Source organism: Geotrypetes seraphini, chromosome 3 (genome assembly GCF_902459505.1).
Source record: "Geotrypetes seraphini chromosome 3, aGeoSer1.1, whole genome shotgun sequence".
Lineage (NCBI taxonomy): Eukaryota > Metazoa > Chordata > Amphibia > Gymnophiona > Dermophiidae > Geotrypetes > Geotrypetes seraphini.
The window spans coordinates 299,641,170-299,658,723 of record NC_047086.1 but is presented as its reverse complement, the minus strand read 5'-3'; the positions used below and the strand labels follow the sequence as shown (position 1 = coordinate 299,658,723).

General features: G+C 47.5%; 1 protein-coding gene across 2 annotated transcripts in view; it reads left to right on the top strand.

Annotated features, from left to right (window-relative positions):
• The window catches only part of FH (fumarate hydratase), a 135,792-nt gene that overhangs the window by 13,857 nt on the left and 104,381 nt on the right, over positions 1-17,554 (top strand). Inside the window, exon 2 of one of the 2 annotated variants that reach the window (XM_033935367.1) lies at positions 879-1,013. The exons of the other annotated variant lie outside the window; for it this stretch is intronic. Within the exon in view, the coding sequence (XP_033791258.1) occupies positions 879-1,013 (135 nt within the window). The remainder of the gene's footprint in view (positions 1-878; positions 1,014-17,554) is intronic. 2 annotated transcript variants of the gene reach the window in all.

The window sequence follows — 17,554 nt, the reverse complement described above, 5'->3', positions numbered from 1 at the left end:
TTTTAAAAGTGTCCAAGTTAAATTTTTTAAAATTTTGATTTTTATATTTTAAAATCATTGATTTTTATCTACTTTGGTAGGTACTGCATTCTCCACTAGTCTGTAGCTGTTATTGCTCTTTTAGAAGTAATCTTCAGAAGATGCCATGGTGTTCCCTGTTCTACAGGTCCTGCCTCTTCCCATGGTTTGTAAACAAAGTGTTAATAGGACTGAAGGAAACAGAGAATAAAATATCAAAATGTTTTTTCATTTTTAATTGGTTCCTCTTGGTAATTTTTCAGACTTCTCTGTTTTCCTTTGAAGGGAAACAAAAGGCATAACAGATCTCAGATCCTGACACACACGGTGTTTAATGGAAAGGGGATGCCAGGGACTGTAATACAAGTCATTTTAACATCCCTGGCATCTCCAAATCTGACTTTTCCAAGAAAAGTACTGCCTTAAGGGTCATGACTTGTAACTGAGTTCTGCTGCTCTGCTTTTGTTTTTTGTCCTGGCAGTTTGCTTCTGCTCCTTTTGGGCTTTTATCAGAGCTGCGCTTTGACTCTTATGAACTTTCAATCACAAACTATCTGGGGATATTTCTCCCTATTTTATATTCCTATCCAACTTTGGTCCAGTCCTTATATCGACAATCCTCAGCTGGAGGCAATACACCAAGACTCTAAGGAGCCCTAAATACAGCCACTAGGTGTCACTGTGACTTAGACTCCTTCCACTCAAGGGGCTGCAAACTCTACCTCTACATATAGTATCTTTAGGCCTAGGCAGCCTGGGGAGTGGAAGATCTAGCAGTTTATATAGTTCTGAAACATAGAGACAACGTTCTAATTATGACAGTTGTAAGCACTAACTCCTGCCAACCTTCTTATCTCAAGGCCAGCTCCAATGCCTACAGAGTCGAATATGACACCTTTGGGGAACTCAAAGTGCCAAATGACAAGTACTATGGTGCCCAGACTGTTAGGTCTATGATGAACTTTAAGATTGGAGGCGTGACAGAAAGGATGCCGGTGAGTAACTTCAGGGGGTATTTTTGAATATGTACGAGTATGTGGAGTCTGATGTATCTTTTCACCATTATTTTTATTTTTTCTTGCAGTACTTTAAATATTACTCAAAATTCTGAATGATTGCTTTGTTAAAATAATGAAACATAATCAGTTTTGAGTGATAATCTAATTTGAAATACAATATAGGAAAAGGTTAGCAAAAAAAACCACTTTTTTTGACAGTTTCCTTAGGATTGCTGTAAGAGAACATCATGACCCTCAGAACCCTTTCCTTCCCTTTATCTCTCCCACAAGCTCAGTTGCTCTAAAGCTCCCTCTTCCTCACCAGGTCCCATATTTCAGTGCTTATCCTTTTACCATTCTTAATTTTTGAAATTCAGATTTGCTCTTTAATTTTTATTTACTTATTTTAAGTTCATAACTTTACAACATAGAGCTATCCAGTGGTACCATTCATCACTATAAGAATAACATACAAATGCCAAGTTCTAAACAGTTTAATATAAACCCTCTCCCTTTCTGCCCCAATCTGTGTTTCACTAAATTTCAAACCTGTTTCATTAATAGAAACATAGAAACATAGAAATAGACGGCAGATAAGGGCCCACGGCCCATCCAGTCTGCCCACCTTAATGTCCCTCCCCTACCTTTGCCCTGTGAATAGATCCCATGTGCCGATCCCATTTTGACTTAAAATCAGGCACGCTGCTGGCCTCAATCACCTGTAGTGGAAGACTATTCCAGCGATCAACCACTCTTTCAGTGAAAAAGAATTTCCTGGTGTCACCTCGTAGTTTCCCGCCCCTGATTTTCAACGGATGCCCTCTTGTTGTCGTGGGTCCCTTGAAAAAGAAGATATCTTCCTCCGCCTCGATGCGGCCTGTAAGATACTTGAACGTCTCGATCATGTCCCCCCTCTCTCTGCGCTCCTCGAGCGAGTATAGCTGTAATTTGTCAAGCCGTTTTTCGTATGGTAGATCCTTGAGTCCCGAGACCATCCGGGTGGCCATTCTTTGCACCGACTCCAGTCTCAGCACATCCTTACGATAATGCGGCCTCCAGAATTGCACACAGTATTCCAGGTGGGGCCTCACCATGGATCTATACAATGGCATAATGACTTCCGCCTTACGACTGACGAAACCCCTTCGTATGCAGCCCATGATTTGTCTTGCCTTGGACGAAGCCTGCTCCACTTGATTGGCAGACTTCATGTCCTCACTGACGATTACCCCCAAGTCTCGTTCTGCTACCGTTTTTGCTAGGATCTCGCCATTAAGGGTATAAGACTTGCATGGATTCTGGCTGCCCAGGTGCATAACTTTGCATTTTTTGGCATTGAAGTTGAGTTGCCATGTCCTAGACCATCGCTCCAGTAGGAGTAGGTCGTGCATCATGTTGTCGGGCACTGAATCTTCGTCTGTTGTGCATTTGCCCACTACATTACTCAGTTTGGCGTCATCGGCGAATAATGTTATTTTACCTCGAAGCCCTTCTGCCAAGTCTCTTATAAAGATGTTGAATAGGATTGGGCCCAAGACTGAGCCCTGTGGTACTCCACTAATCACCTCCGTCATTTCGGAGGGGGTGCCGTTCACCACCACCCTTTGGAGCCTACCTCCAAGCCAGCTCCCAACCCATTTCGTCAATGTGTTACCTAATCCTATAGAACTCATCTTGCTCAGTAACCTGCGGTGTGGTACGCTATCGAATGCTTTGCTAAAGTCCAGGTACACGATGTCCAGGGACTCCCCAATATCCAGCTTCCCCGTCACCCAGTCAAAGAAGCTGATCAGGTTGGATTGGCAGGATCTCCCCTTAGTAAATCCATGTTGTCGGGAATCCCGTAGATTCTCCTCATCCAGGATCTTATCTAATTGGTGTTTGATTAGAGTTTCCATTAGTTTGCTCACTATCGATGTTAGACTAAACTGGTCTGTAGTTTGCTGTCTCCATCTTTGAGCCTTTCTTGTGGAGTGGAATGACGTTAGCCGTCCTCCAGTCCAACGGGACGCTGCCTGTACTAAGGGAGAGGTTGAAGAGCGCGGACAGTGGCTCCGCCAAGACATCACTCGGCTCCCTAAGCACCCTGGGGTGCAGGTTGTCCGGCCCCATTGCTTTGTTAACCTTGAGCTTTGACAGCTCACCGTAGACACTGCTGGGCGTAAATTCAAAGTTACACAGTTCAAGTCCTCCCTCCCCAAGCCATGCTTCTTACTATATAGATCAGTATATCGCAAGTGTGCCACAGCAGATTCCAGGTGTGTCCCGACGAGACACCGGTAAGGAGAAGAGGGTGCCGGTGTGGGCTGGCTGCTTATAGGATGTGCCTCTCACGGCAAGAGGCACTTCCTGTAGAGAGTCAGCCGACACCGATAATTCTTCTCTTCACCGGCATCTCTCCCTTAGGATCCCCCACCGAAGTGATGGATTCAGGGTTGCAGCCAGATTGGCCTCCGCGCCTGTGCGGACATTAATGTGATGACGTCATGCATATGTGTGATATCATCGCGTCAACGTCCGTGCACTTCTGGGTGCTTTTCAGCCGGGGCACTGGGTTTAGTGTGGCTTCCAGTCGGAAAGTTTGCGGGACACTGCTAAAGATCATTATCCCAGGACAAACAGGCAGGTATTTTCACATATGGGTGACGTCATTGACGGAGCCCGGATGCGGATGCCTCACAAGCAGACTTGCTTGAAGTTTCGAGTCACCCGCACCGCGCATGCGCGAGTGCCTTCCCGCCCATCGCAGGGCGCGTCTCCTCAGTTCTCAGTTTTCTGCGGAGCCGAGAAGTCCGTCTTTGACTCTCTGCATGAACTTTGTTACTTAGTGCCTTCTCTGAACCGCTGTTTGTACTTTTTTTCCTCATGAATCACTGTTTTTATTTTATTGTATTTTATTTTAGTTAAAAAAAAAAAAAATTTCTTCTGTTCGTTTTCCGGGACAGGCCGCTTGGCCGCAGCCCAAGGGCTTCGATCTTGCGGCGGCTATTTTTTCTTCTATTCTTCTGTCTGTTAACGGGCTTCAAGAAGTGTGGCAAGTGTCAGCGCACGATATCTCTTACGGACCCACATCGTCGCTGCCTTGGGCCGAATCATCATCCTAGGTCATGCCTGCCTTGTCAAACACTTCAGCCTCGTGCGTTCAATCATCGTTGTATCTTGGTGGACTAGCTCTTCGGGATGGAGTCTTCTACTGATCCCTCGACTTCGAAGGTGACTTCGGCCTCGACTCCTACCGAGGCTTCTACTGCTTCCACCTCGAGCCTCATCAGACTTTCATCGTTTGCAGCGGCTCTTTCTTCGATGACATCTGCTGTATCTTCCCTTGTTTCCTCAGGTCAGATAGCTCAGCAGTCGGTTCCACCGGTAGTGCTTAAAGTGCCTAAGACTCCCAGGTCGAAGCATACTCACACTACCTCGAAGGAACCTCCAGCCAAAGCAGGTGGTCCAGTTTCAGACGCGGATCCATCCTTGCCGGCTTCTTTCCAGACCATGTTAGAGAAGCAGTTTCTTCAGTTACTTAGAACAGTGTTTTTCAACCTTTTTTGGGCAAAGGCACACTTGTTTCATGAAAAAAATCACGAGGCACACCACCATTAGAAAATGTTAAAAAATTTAACTCTGTGCCTATATTGACTATATATAAAGTAATTCTCTTGAATAGGAATCAAATAAACACAAAGAAAGTATTTAATAATTACTTTATTATGAAATATTAAGTAAACAGAATAGTGAAAAATTATAAAATACTTTATTCAGTGCGAAACCTGGGCCTGTTTGGCTGAACACAAAGCTGATATTCTGGCTGGAATCGAAGAAAGACACACACGTAGCTCTTCGTCAACAGCCGTTCCCTTCACCGCTCCGTCACCGTCACCGCCATCCCTTTCACCGCCCCGTCACCGCCACTGCCATCCCATTCACCGCCCCGTCACCGTTCCCGCTGCATCCATATAAGCCTTAGTACTGTAATATTTAGCTTATTCCTTTCTTATAAATCAAAGTTCCTGCTGCTGAACTAGAGAAAGAGATGTTCAGCTGGCAGGGCTTTGTTTATAAATTTTTATCAACACAACTAATATACTATTTTATCCTAAAGCAAAAAATAAATAAATAAATATAATTTTTTTTTCTACCTTTGTTGTCTGGTTTCTGCTTTCCACATCTTCTCATTCAATTCCTTCCATCCACTGTGTGTCTTCTCTCTACGTCTTCCATTTGCTGTTACTGTGCCTCTCCCTTCACCCCCCCCCAATTGGTCTAGCACCCATCTTCTTCCCTCCGCTCCCCCATAGTCTGGCATCTGTCTTCTTCCCACTCTGTCTTCCACATTTCCCTTCGGGGTCTTTTCCTCTCCACCCTCCTTCAATGTCTGTCCTATTCCTTTCCACCACCACCCTTCCCTCCCTCCTTTACCATCTGTTCCTTTCTACTACCCTTCAGCTCCTCTCACGTGGCTTATCTATCTACCTTCCTCCCTCTTATTTTCATGGCATGTTACAATGTAATTTGTGCAAGCCACTGGAGCCTGCGAGCTCGGTCCCTGTCCCATCCCCACAAACCATCTCGCTTCTGTGCTCCTATTTTCTCCATTTCTAATATCTCCCCTATGTATCTGTCATTGCCCCCCCCTCCTGTGTCCATATACCATCCCCATGGCATGTCCCCTTTATGTCTCTGTCCCTATGCCCCATGCACATAATTTCCCCTCTTTCTGTTACCTTCCTGTGTCCAGATTTCCCCTATCTTCCTCTTCCATACCAGTGTGTCTCTTCTTTTCAACCCCATCTAGCTTTTTTCCCCTCTTTCTTCCCCCCCCCCGCTTCTAGCATCTGGCTCACCTGCCTGTCCTTCCCTTTCTTTCCTGCTGTGGGTTTTTCTTTCCGTCTTCATCCCCTTGGCCCAGAATCCTTTTCCCTTTCACTCCCTCCTTCCAATTTGAGCCGGGAACACGAGCGATCGCACAGTCCCCGCAGCCACCACTCGCCTGCCCAATCGATCCTACTGTTTAGCCAGCTCTCTCCCTTCGCCTCACCTTAGTTTGTAGGTTTTGTTTTTCGGCGACATGCACGCTTTCCCAAAGAGCCGCGCACGCGCAGCTGCTCAGTGTTCAATCTTCTGCTCTGCTGCAACTTCCTGTTTCCAGTTGCGTCAGAGCAGAAGATCGAAACTGAACAGCAGCGGGGACCGGGGGAGTCTCATGGGAGCGCGTGCGGGACCTGGCCTGAGGCCTAATCAGTGTCTGCACCGTACGGCACACCAGGCAACATCTCGCGGCACACTAGTGTGCCGCGGAACAGCGGTTGAAAAACACTGACTTAGAAATATGGGACCGAAACTGCTTCCTCTTATCCAGCCTGGGCATTCAGCAGACTCCCGCGAGGTCGAGCCGCTTCCTTTGCCTCAGTCTGAGTTTACACACTCTTTGCAGGGAGCAGAGACTCTGCGAGTGTCTGGTCTGGTATCTAAGCACGTGAAGCAAGGAGAAGATTCTTTGCAAGTGCCTCGACAGGAATTCTCACACTCTATACAAGGAGCAGAGTCTTTGGAAGTGCATCGAGGTTCCTCCATCAAGCCTCTGGAGCTTCGATCTATAGCCTCCAGTCCTATCCATTCTTTGATAGCATCGGCTGCTTCCGTCTTGGAGGCGAAGTCTCCTCGATCCTCGAAATCTGCTTCCAGGCACAGTTCTCACCGACGATTGAGGCCTTCATCGAGGCATCCCTTCAGGCATAGTTCTTCTTCTAAAGAATGACCTTCTTCAACTAAGCCTCGATCTACTCCAACTTCGACTAGACCACCTTTCCTTCGTCAGATGGCTGTAGACTTGGATCTTCAATTAGACACTGTTCATAAGCTTTTGAATCAGACTTTTGGTCGATGCATGGAGACACCTTTTTCCATACCAGCTGTTCCAGGCAAATTGGACTCTAGGTATAACATTGTGCATCGCAAAGGGTTTGATAACTGCTTGTCGAGTCCTCCTTAAAGAGGTCCCATCTTTCCAAGGTTTATGCCACCGTTCCTCCTGGAAAGGAAGGGAAAACTATGGACAAATTCGGACATCGCATCTATCAAAATGCTATGATGTCCTCTAAAGTCCTCAACTATAATTTTCAATTCATCACTTATTTTGAATTCCTTATTTCTTTACTACCAAAGTTCTTGAATTATTTGGATATTCAAATGCACTTTGAATTTCAAGAAGTCCTTGCTTCTTTGTCTCTACTCCGTTTGCATATCCTCCAGTCATCTTATGATGCCTTCGAGTTGTCTGCCCGAGCAGCTGCTTGCTCCGTAGCTATGCGTCGTCTTGCCTGGCTTTGTACCATTGACATGGACCCTAATCTTCAAGACCGCTTAGCTAATATTCCTTGTGAGGGCAGTTACCTCTTTGATGAATCTATCGAGGCAGCCACCAAGAAATTGTCTGTCCATGAAAAATCCTTTGCTTCTATTGTCAGACCTAAGCCAAAGCCAGCTCCTGCCAAACCTGCATGCCCTGCTCTTATCTATCAACGGCGTTTTGCTCCGAAGCTGGCTCCTTATACTCACCCTCCTCTTAAGAAACAGCAACCTCAGAAGCAACAAAAACCTCAACCTTCTGCTGCACCTAAGGCTTCTCAGCCTTTTTGACTTTACAATAGAGCATAACCTCCATCTTTCTGTCTCTGTCTCATTTTCCCCCTATAGGAGGTCGTCTCCATCATTTTTACCACCGATGGACGTCAATTACATCCGACCTCTGGGTCTTTACCATCATCAGGGAAGGATATTCTCTTCACTTCATTCAGGTTCCAGCAGAGCTTCCTCCAAGAGAGTATCCTTCCAATCCTTCCCAGACTGCCCTTCTTCTTCAGGAAGCTCAAGCTCTGCATCGTCTCCATGCCATTGAACCAGTTCCCTTGGAACAGCAGAACAGGGGGTTTTACTCCCGTTACTTCCTTGTTCCGAAGAAGATGGGCGATCTGCGACCCATTCTGGATCTCAGGGCTCTCAACAAATTTCTAGTCAAAGAAAAGTTTTGAATGTTGTCCCTGGCATCCCTTTATCCCCTCCTCGAGCAGAATGACTGGTTATGCTCTCTGGATCTCAAGGAGGCCTACACTCATATCCCATTCACCCGGCCTCCCGTCAGTACCTCAGATTTTGGGTGGGGAATCTGCATTATCAATACAGAGTACTACCATTTGGCCTGGCCTCGTCTCCCAGAGTGTTCACCAAGTGCCTGGTAGTGGTAGTAGCAGCTCTAAGGAATCATGGTCTTCAAGTGTTTCCCTACCTCGACGACTGGCTCATCAAAGACTCCACGTCTCAAGGGGTTATTGTAGCGACCTGACAGACTACCTGGTTCCTACAAAGTTTGAGATTCGAGATCAATTTTCCCCAAATCTCAGCTTCAACCCCCACAGACTCTACAATTCATTGGAGCTGTTCTGGACACTGTCCAACTCAGGGCATTCCTTCCACAACAATGACTGGAAGTTCTTCTTCAACTCTGTCAAACAGTGTCTTCTCGCTCTTCCATCTCAGCGAGACACATGATGGTTTTTCTAGGTCAAATGGCCTCTACAGTACACGTGACTCCTTTTGCCAGACTTCACCTCAGAATTCCTCAGTGGACCCTGGCATCTCAATGGACGCAAGTTTGCGACCCTCCCTCTCGACACATTTCAATCACTTCTTCATTGAAGAAGTCTCTCCGTTGGTGGATGCTCTCTTCCAATATTTCCAGAGGCTTGCTTTTTCAAATGCCCCCTCATCAGAAGGTCCTCACGACAGACTCTTCGAGCTACGCTTGGGGCGTTCATCTCGATGGTCTCCATACACAAGGCCACTGGACCAGTACGGATCGTCAATGTCACATCAATCTGTTGGAACTCAAGAGTGATTTTCAAGGCTCTCAACGCTTTTCAACATCTTTTTCATGACCAGGTAGTCCTCATCCGGACGGACAGCTAAGTCGCCATGTATTACGTCAACAAACAGGGAGGGACGGGATCTGCCTCCCTTTGTCACGAAGTTCTGAAAGTTTGGGACTGGGCAATCCGCCACAACACTTTCCTCAAAGCTGTCTACATTCAAGGGGCGAATAATTGCTTAGCAGACAACTTGAGTTGTCTCGTACAGCCTCACGAATGGACACTCCATTCCGCCCCTCTTCATCACATTTTCTCACAGTGGGGAACACCTCAGATAGACCTCTTTGCAGCTCCCCACAACTACAAACTGCCTCAGTTCTGCTCCAGGATATACTCTCCTCATCGCCTTGAGACAGATGCTTTTCTTCTGGAATGGTCAAATCTTTTCCTCTATGCATTCCCTCCATTCCCTCTCATTCTCAAGACTCTGGTAAAGTTGAAGAACGATCATGCCACCATGATTCTAATTGCTCCTCAGTGGCCAAGACAACCTTGGTACTCCCTTCTACTTCAACTCAGCAGCAGGGAACCATACCTTCTACCAGTTTTTCCTTTTCTGCTTACACAGAGTCAAGGATCTCTGCTTCATCCCAACCTGCAGTCTCTACACCTGACAGCCTGGTACTTTTCAACATAACTCCTCTTCAGTTTTCTCAATCTGTAAGAGATGTTTTAGAAGCTTCTAGGAAGCCTACCACTCGACAATGCTATCACCAAAAGTGGACTAGATTTTCTACGTGGTGTTTTTCTCATCATAAGGAACCTCAGCATTCCTCCTTATCTTCTGTTTGGACTACCTTTTGCACTTATCCAATTTTGGCCTCAAGTTTACATCTATCCGAGTCCATCGCAGTGCAATTACGGCTTTCCATCAGCCTATTGAAGGGAAACCCCTCTCTGCTCATCCAGTGGTTTCCAAATTCATGAAAGGACTCTTCAATGTCAAACCTCCTCTCAAACCGCCTTCTATGGTTTGGGACCTCAATGTTGTCCTTACTCAACTAATGAAGCCTCCATTTGAACCAATTGATAAGGCTCATCTGAAGTATCTCACTTGGAAAGTGGTGTTTCTCATTGTCCTCACTTCTGCTCGAAGAGTCAGTGAGCTGCAAGCTTTAGTTGCTGATCCACCATTCACGGTGTTCCATCATGACAAAATAGTTCTTCGTACTCATCCTAAATTCCTACCGAAAGTGGTGTCGGAATTTCATCTCAACCAATCCATTGTTCTTCCAGTGTTTTTTCCAAAGCCTCATTCTCACCCTGGAGAATCAGCTCTTCATACTCTGGACTGTAAACGTGCTTTGGCCTTCTACTTGGAACGCACCAAACCACACAGAACTGCTCCTCAACTTTTTGTTTCCTTCGATCCAACTAAGTTGGGCATCCTATTTCTAAGCGTGCCATCTCCAACTGGATGGCGGCTTGTATCTCATTCTGCTATGCCCAGGCTGCATTATCCCTTCACAGTAAAGTCACAGCCCATAAGGTCAGAGCTATGGCAGCTTAAGTAGCTTTCCTCAGATCTAAACCTATTGAGGAAATTTGTAGAGCTGCTACTTGGTCCTCGGTTCATACCTTCACTTCTCAGTATTGTCTGGATACTTTCTCCAGACGGGATGGACAGTTTGGCCAAATTGTATTACAAAATTTATTTTCCTAAATTGCCAACACTCCTACCATCCCATTCTGGTTAGCTTGGAGGTCACCCATATGTGAGAATACCTGCCTGCTTGTCCTGGGATAAAGCACAGTTACTTACCATACCAGGTGTTATCCAGGTACAGCAGGCAGCTATTCTCACAACCCACCCACCTCCCCTGGTTGGCTTCTTTACTAGCTATCTGAGCTGAGGAGACGCGCCCTGCGCTGGGCGGGAAGGCACTCGCGCATGCGCGGTGCGGGCGACTCGAAACTTTGAGTTTCTTCAAGTAAGTCTGCTTGTGAGGCGTCCGCATCCGGGCTCCGTGGATGACGTTACCCTATATGAGAATAGCTGCCTGCTGTCCCTGGATAACACCTGTTACGGTAAGTAACTGTGCTTTCTAGCTCTACCACTGTTCGTAGTTCCACTGTGCTTACACTTGCTATTCTCCATTTGCTGAATGGTTCCCTAATTTTTTATTTTTTTTTAAATAAGCCAATTCTATTTTAACAATACTGTAAGTTTAGACATTTTATTTATTTATTTAAAAATTTATATACTGCATAAAAACATATTAAAAATACTAAAACATATTTCGACAGAACAAACACAATAAAACATTAAGGGGGAAATTCTTCAATAGCATTGGAGCTTATCACACATTTAGGGAAGTAGTGCACACTAAATGCTGAAGCCCACTGTAACTCCCTGATCCAAAATGGCAGGCCTTGAAGCTGGAGGGTCATGCTTCCCTCCTGCTTCCAACTTCTGAAAAAGGTACCGGGGAAGGGGGGGTATAGAGGAACATGTGGTGGCAGGAGGGAATGGGCATCTCTCCTGATTATATTGGGGGGGGAAGGGGTAGGGTAGGGATGGTTTCGGGGAGGACCCTGTTGGCATGAGGGAGTGGGTATCCCTCCTGCCAATTTTCTCTCACGCAGGGGTGGGGGTTGTCACCATGGCAAGAGAGAGTGAGCATCCTTCTGCCAATTTTCCACTAGCACTGGGTTGAGGTGGGGTGGGGGGTCAGTCTCTGGTGCCAGTTCATCGGTGAGATGTCAGGGAGAGCTGTCATTGGTGGTGGGTTGTTTTTTTTTAAATGGGGCAGATATTGTGCGTGTGTAACACACACACAGCATCTGTGCCCACTTAAAAAAACCAAAACAAAAGATTTCCTGCCACGAACAGCTGAGTGGTAGGAGCCTGCTTTGGGGTTTCCCCTGTCGGCTCTGCGCATGTGTGAGAGTCGCTGTCACAGCAATCAATCGTACAGGAGAGTCAGGGATTATGATGAACCTCCTTGCGAATCATTACCATGCAGAATTTTTAGTGCAGAGTTTCTCAACACGTGGTATGCTTACCCTTAGGGGTACACGAGCCACTTGTTGGGGGTATGCAGCACTGTGTGCGTCTCCTGCCCCCTTCCTCCTTAATTGCCGGCCGCCATTGGGGATCCATGCCCTCCCTCCTGCCTGTCCCACTTCACCGAAGCATCGCCGCTGCTAGGGATCCCATGCCCTCCTTCCTGCATTCCCCTGTCCGCCTAAGCTGACCCGAAAGGTTTCCCTTCGATGTCAGAGCTGACGTCAGAGGGAAGTTTTCAGCGGAAGATCCCAGTTACCTCCTCAAGGATGTGTCGCGGGCAGCAGCTTTTGCAAGCTGCACATGGCTGACCCAGAAGCCTTCTCTCTGACATTAGAGGGAAGGCTTGTGGGTTAACCACTTGCAGCGAGTAAAAACCGCTGCCCGTGATGCGTCCCTGTGTGTCTGAAGGGAGCAAGGAGCAGCTGAGCTGGACGGCCCTGAAGGAAGTGAGTGCGTTGTAGCAAGTAAGGGAGAGAGGGGACATAATCGTTCAGTGTTTTCCCCAGAAATTTTTTCCAGCCGGGTGGCATGAAAAAGTAGCCGGGTGGGGCGGGATGAGGAAATTTGGTGGTGGGGAAAATTAACCCCCTCTTTTACTAAGGTGCGCTAGCATTTTTAGCGCGCGCAAACCCCTGCACTACGTGGGAAAACTAACACCAGCTCAATGCTGGCATTAGCATCTAGCGCGTGTGGCAATTCCTACGCACGCTAAGCGCATGCTAAAACCACTATTGTAACTTAGTAAAAAGAGCCCTAAATGTGTACTATTTTTATTAGTTAATTATTATTATTATTTTCCAATGCTCAATATGACTTCCTTTTTTAAGGTTTGACACTTGTGCCAGAATATTTTTACTAAATTTAAGAAGTATATGCCCTTTTTCAAATGGTATAGAGGTTAAAAAAAGGGACAGGCGTTAATGAAGTCATTAGGTTCAATCTAGCCATTTATTTCTGCATGAATTTAAACAACAAAAAAAAAAAGATAAATACAGTGGTACCTTGGATTACGAGCATAATCCGTTCCAGGAGCATGCTCTTAATCCAAAATGCTCGTATATCAAAGCAAGTTTCCCCATAGGAAGTAAGGGAAACTTGCTTTGATATGTTCCCACCCCCCACCTTCCCCCCCCCCGAGGCCAGCAGCGCTGCAGCCCCCCCCACGAGAACTGGCATTGCTCCCCCTGAAGGCCCCCCCGCGAACCGGCACCCTCCCCTCCACAATCCGGCACCCCCCCGCCGCCATCAGGCACCCGCCCCCCACCGCGACATGAGATTCCCCCAACCCACCCGAACCCTCTTCTTACTTCCATTGTAGCCTCCGCATCGGCATCAGCACCAGCACCAGCATGTTCTGTGCGTTGGTGCCGGTGCCCGAAAATCTGCTTCCTGTGCTGGGCCCGTTCCATATGGCATCTTCCCTCTTTTTATGCTCCTTCAATAAACTGTCTATCCTGTGCCCCTTCTCTTCTCCTTTGTACATGATTGATTTCAGCTCTGCCACCTCTCCATTTTTCTCTCTCTGTCACCACCCCGTCCCCTATGCTCTGGCATCTCTCTCTTCTCCTTTCTTTCCTTCGCACCCCACAGTCTGGTATCTTCCCTTCCCTGATTCTCTGGCATCTCACTCCTTTCCTTTTCTTCCATCTCTCCCTCCCCCTCCATGCTCTGACATCTCCTCCTTCCTTTCCCCCTTCCTTTTCCCTTGGTCTGGCATACTTTCCTCCTTCCCTCCATGCCCTGGCATCTCTACCTCCCTCCCTTTCCTCCAATCCCTGGCATCTCGTTTCATTCCCTCCTTCATCTTCTTTCTCCCTCCAGTTGGGTGCAGCAAGTCTCTCCCCTTCTGCTCCCTTTCCTCCTTCTATCACCCAAGACCTGGCGTCATGAATTAGCATTCACAATTTGCTGCTGTTGCCAGCTTCGGGCCTTCTTCTCTGTCGGGTCCTGCCTTCATGGAAACAGAAGTAGGCAGGACCCGGCAGAGAGGAAGACCTGAAGCTGGCAACAGCAGTGAATTGTAAATGCTGTTGCTAGCTGAAGAAGTTCATGACGCCAGGCCGAGCACCCGGGGCAGACTGCTACTCTCCCCCCACGACCCTCCTATCTCTCCCTCCCTCCCATCACGAGACTCTAAACAGCACTGCTCTACTCTAAGCAGGCTGCTTCAGGGCTTTCTCCTGCCGTGATTCCCTCTGGCACGTCACTGATGAGGGAAGGAGAGAGAGATAGGAGGGTCGGATCGGGTTGGGGGGCGCCCGGGATGATGATGAGGCTGCTGCTGCTACCAGCGAATCCAGCAAGGGTGAGGCCCCAAAACACAGCACTGGCGGGCCTCCCCTGACCATTTCGGGCCCTAGGCCTGTGTCTACTGGGCCTATCCTTTAATCTGGCCCTGCTTCCCCCCCCATATGCCCTGACATCTCTCTCTTCCACTCCATGGTATGGTATCTCCTTTCCCTCCCTCCCATGGTCTTTGCATCTCTTTCCTCCTTTTCCTGATCTTCCTTCTCCCTCCTTCCCTCTCTCTCCCCAATTGGATGTAGCAGTATTTCTCTTCCCCCTCCCCCCATTGGGTACAACAGTATCATCAGCATTTATCTTCCCCCCCCAATTGGGTACAGCAGAAGCAGCATTTCTCTTCCCCCTCCCCCCTAATTGGGTGCAGCAGCATGACTCTTCCCCCTCCCCCTATTGAGTACAGCAGCAGCATCATCATCATCATCATTTGTCTTCACCCCCCAATTGGGTACAGCAGAAGCACCAGAATTTCTCTTCCCCTCCCCCTCCCCCTCTAATTGGGTACAGCAGCATTTCTCCTCTCATTCCCCCCCCCCCCACCCCGTCTCACACACCCGGCAGATTCGCTACAGACAAAGGCAAGTTGCAAGATTCCCTTGGATACTGACCTATCTCCCAAAGGGCAGCGACAGAGGAAAGCTTACAACTTGCTGCTTTTGCTTACTTCGGGCCTTTCTCGTTGCCGGGTCCTGCCTTCGCGGAAACAGAAAGTAGGCAGGACCCGGCAGCAAGATAGGCCTGAAGTAAGCAAGAGCAAGTAAGCTTCCCTCCGTGGCTGGCCTATCTCTCGCATGCTCCAGGGCTCTAATGGTCCGTGCCGGCTTCTCTTTTCTACCCCCCCCCCCCGACGTAACTTCCGGTTTCGGAGGGAAACCGGGTTTGAGTCGCTTGCTGGGGTTTTTTTTTGTTTAAAGTCCAGCGGGTCTTTCGGCGTCTCTTCAGGCTGTGCGTTAAGCAGTGGTGGCAGCAGGATTCGGCAGATGACAGCCGGGCGGGCATCTAAATTTGCTGGGTGTTGCGCCCGGCTGAAAAGCGCTGGGGAGAACACTGTCGTTGGCCAAAGGGAGAAAGGAGGGGGGTGGGAATTTGGGACAAAGGCAGGAAGGCATGAACTCAGGACACTGAAGGAAGGGAGGGGGGATGAACATGGGACTCAGAAAGGAAGGAGGAAGGAAGCACTAACTTGGGAGAATTGTTGGGCTTGAGTGTGTGAGTGAGCGGGAAATAGATGATGCACATGGGGAAAGGAAGAAAGAGAAAAATTGTTTGGCATAGAGAGAGAGACGATTGAGGTAAAGATGCATGGGGAAGAGAAAGATGAGAGGGAGAAATGTTGGATATGGTGGTGGAGTAGGAACAGAGAGACAGATTGAAGGGGATGCAAGGGGGGGGGAATATTGGACATAGTGATGGAGGGAGAGATGTGGCATGGTGCTGGAGAGGGGTGATAGAAGGAGAAATGGGCATGGGGCTGGTGAGCAGTGGTGAAAAATGTTGCACATGATCTGGGGGATGAGAGAGGGAGAAATGTTGGATGTGGCAGTAGAGGGGGATGGGAGAGATACACCCTGGATCTCTTTCTCTCTCTCCCCACTCCTTTTACAGCAAGCGAGGGAATGAGAGAAGGACAGTGAGAAAGAGAGGGAGTCGTTGCTAATAGGGGTGGAGGAGAGAGGAAGAAATGTTGGACTCATGGAAGGACAGAGAGAGAAGTTGTTTGGTGAAGGTCTGGAGGAGAGGAAGTGTGCAGAAGGCAGAAAGAAAAAAATATTGGATGAACAGTCAGAAGGAAGTGCAACCAGAGACTCATGAAATCACCAGACAACAAAGGAAGGAAAAATGATTTTATTTTCAGTTTAGTGATTGAAATGTGTCAGTTTTGAGAATTTATATCTGCTGTCTATATTTTGCACTATATTTGTCTATTTTTCTATAGTTGTTTCTGAGGTGACATTGCATATTTTAAAGTCATCTGCCTTGACCTCTTTGAAAAAAATCCCCCAAATATAAATGATAATCTCTCAGGCTGTTGCTGTAAATGCACTACAGCTCCATAAGCTGTGTCAGACATTTAGCTTAGGCTATAAAGTCAGATGCATACAAAAACAGTATTAATAAAATTTAATCTCTACATGCTTCTGTTTAGAGATTTTTTTTATCTGCTGAGAACCAGAGAAATTTCTGTGACTCTCGTGACATGGTTCAAAGATGTCTTACACATATGTATCTGGGAGTGGGGTTAAACACAGAACACACAACTTCCTCTAGGGCAGTGGTCGGCAAACTGCGGCTCGCGAGCCGCATGCGGCTCTTTAGCCACTTGAGTGCGGCTCGCGGCTCATGTCCAACCTGCTTCCCTTCCTCACTGCTCTCCCCCAAGCCACCACCATTTGGGAACAGGCTGCCATCGCCACCATCCGGGAACAGACCGCCGCCAAATTCTCCCTGCTTCCCAGCTGAAGCGCAGGGCCGACCGACTCTCGGCACCTGACGTCAATTCTGACTTCAGAGAAGAAGTTCTGGGCCAGCCAATCGCTGCCTGGATGGCCCGGAACTTCCTCTCCGACGTTAGAATTGACATCGGGTGGCGAGAGGTGGTCGGCCCTGCACTTCAGCGGGGAAGCAGGGAGAGATTTTTATAAACAGACTACTTTTATTGACGGATTGAAAAAAAAAGGACTTCAGTTTTGGGATTCACCTTTTCAATTAGTCATGCAACACTGTGCCATTGAGAAAGTCTGTTTTGTAAAGCTGACAGTCACCATAGATTTATTTTCCAAAGCCAAGCTAAAGGTGAGCTGTTTTAATGACAGGTTATTTCCCTGCCCAAGTGAGTGTACAGTCTATTCTATTCTGAGGCTTTTACTTAGCATTTTTCCTATAGAAAAGAGAATCTTTAAGTCTCTAAATGACTTGTCCAAGGTTATTATGAGTAGTGAGTGGCATGTGTCTTAGACTGAACCCACTTAACCACTATGTGAATTCATTTCACTTCCCTATGTCAGAAACTATGCATCCTTATTGCTGATTCATTAGCCATCACCTGTATCACTGGCCATCCACCTCTTACCACCTATTATATCATGGCTACTTCCTTTCCATACAAACAAACGACACAGTCTGAAGAATGGGGACAATGATGTCTTTAATAGATAGCGGCAATGTCAGCCTATTCCCCGGCGGCGGTGGCTTGGGGGAGGGCAGGGAGGGAGTCAGAAAGAAAGAAGGGAGACAGACAGAAAGAAAGAAAGTAATGGAGCATGGAGAAAGAAAGAAATGGGGCACAGAGAAAGAAAGACAGACAT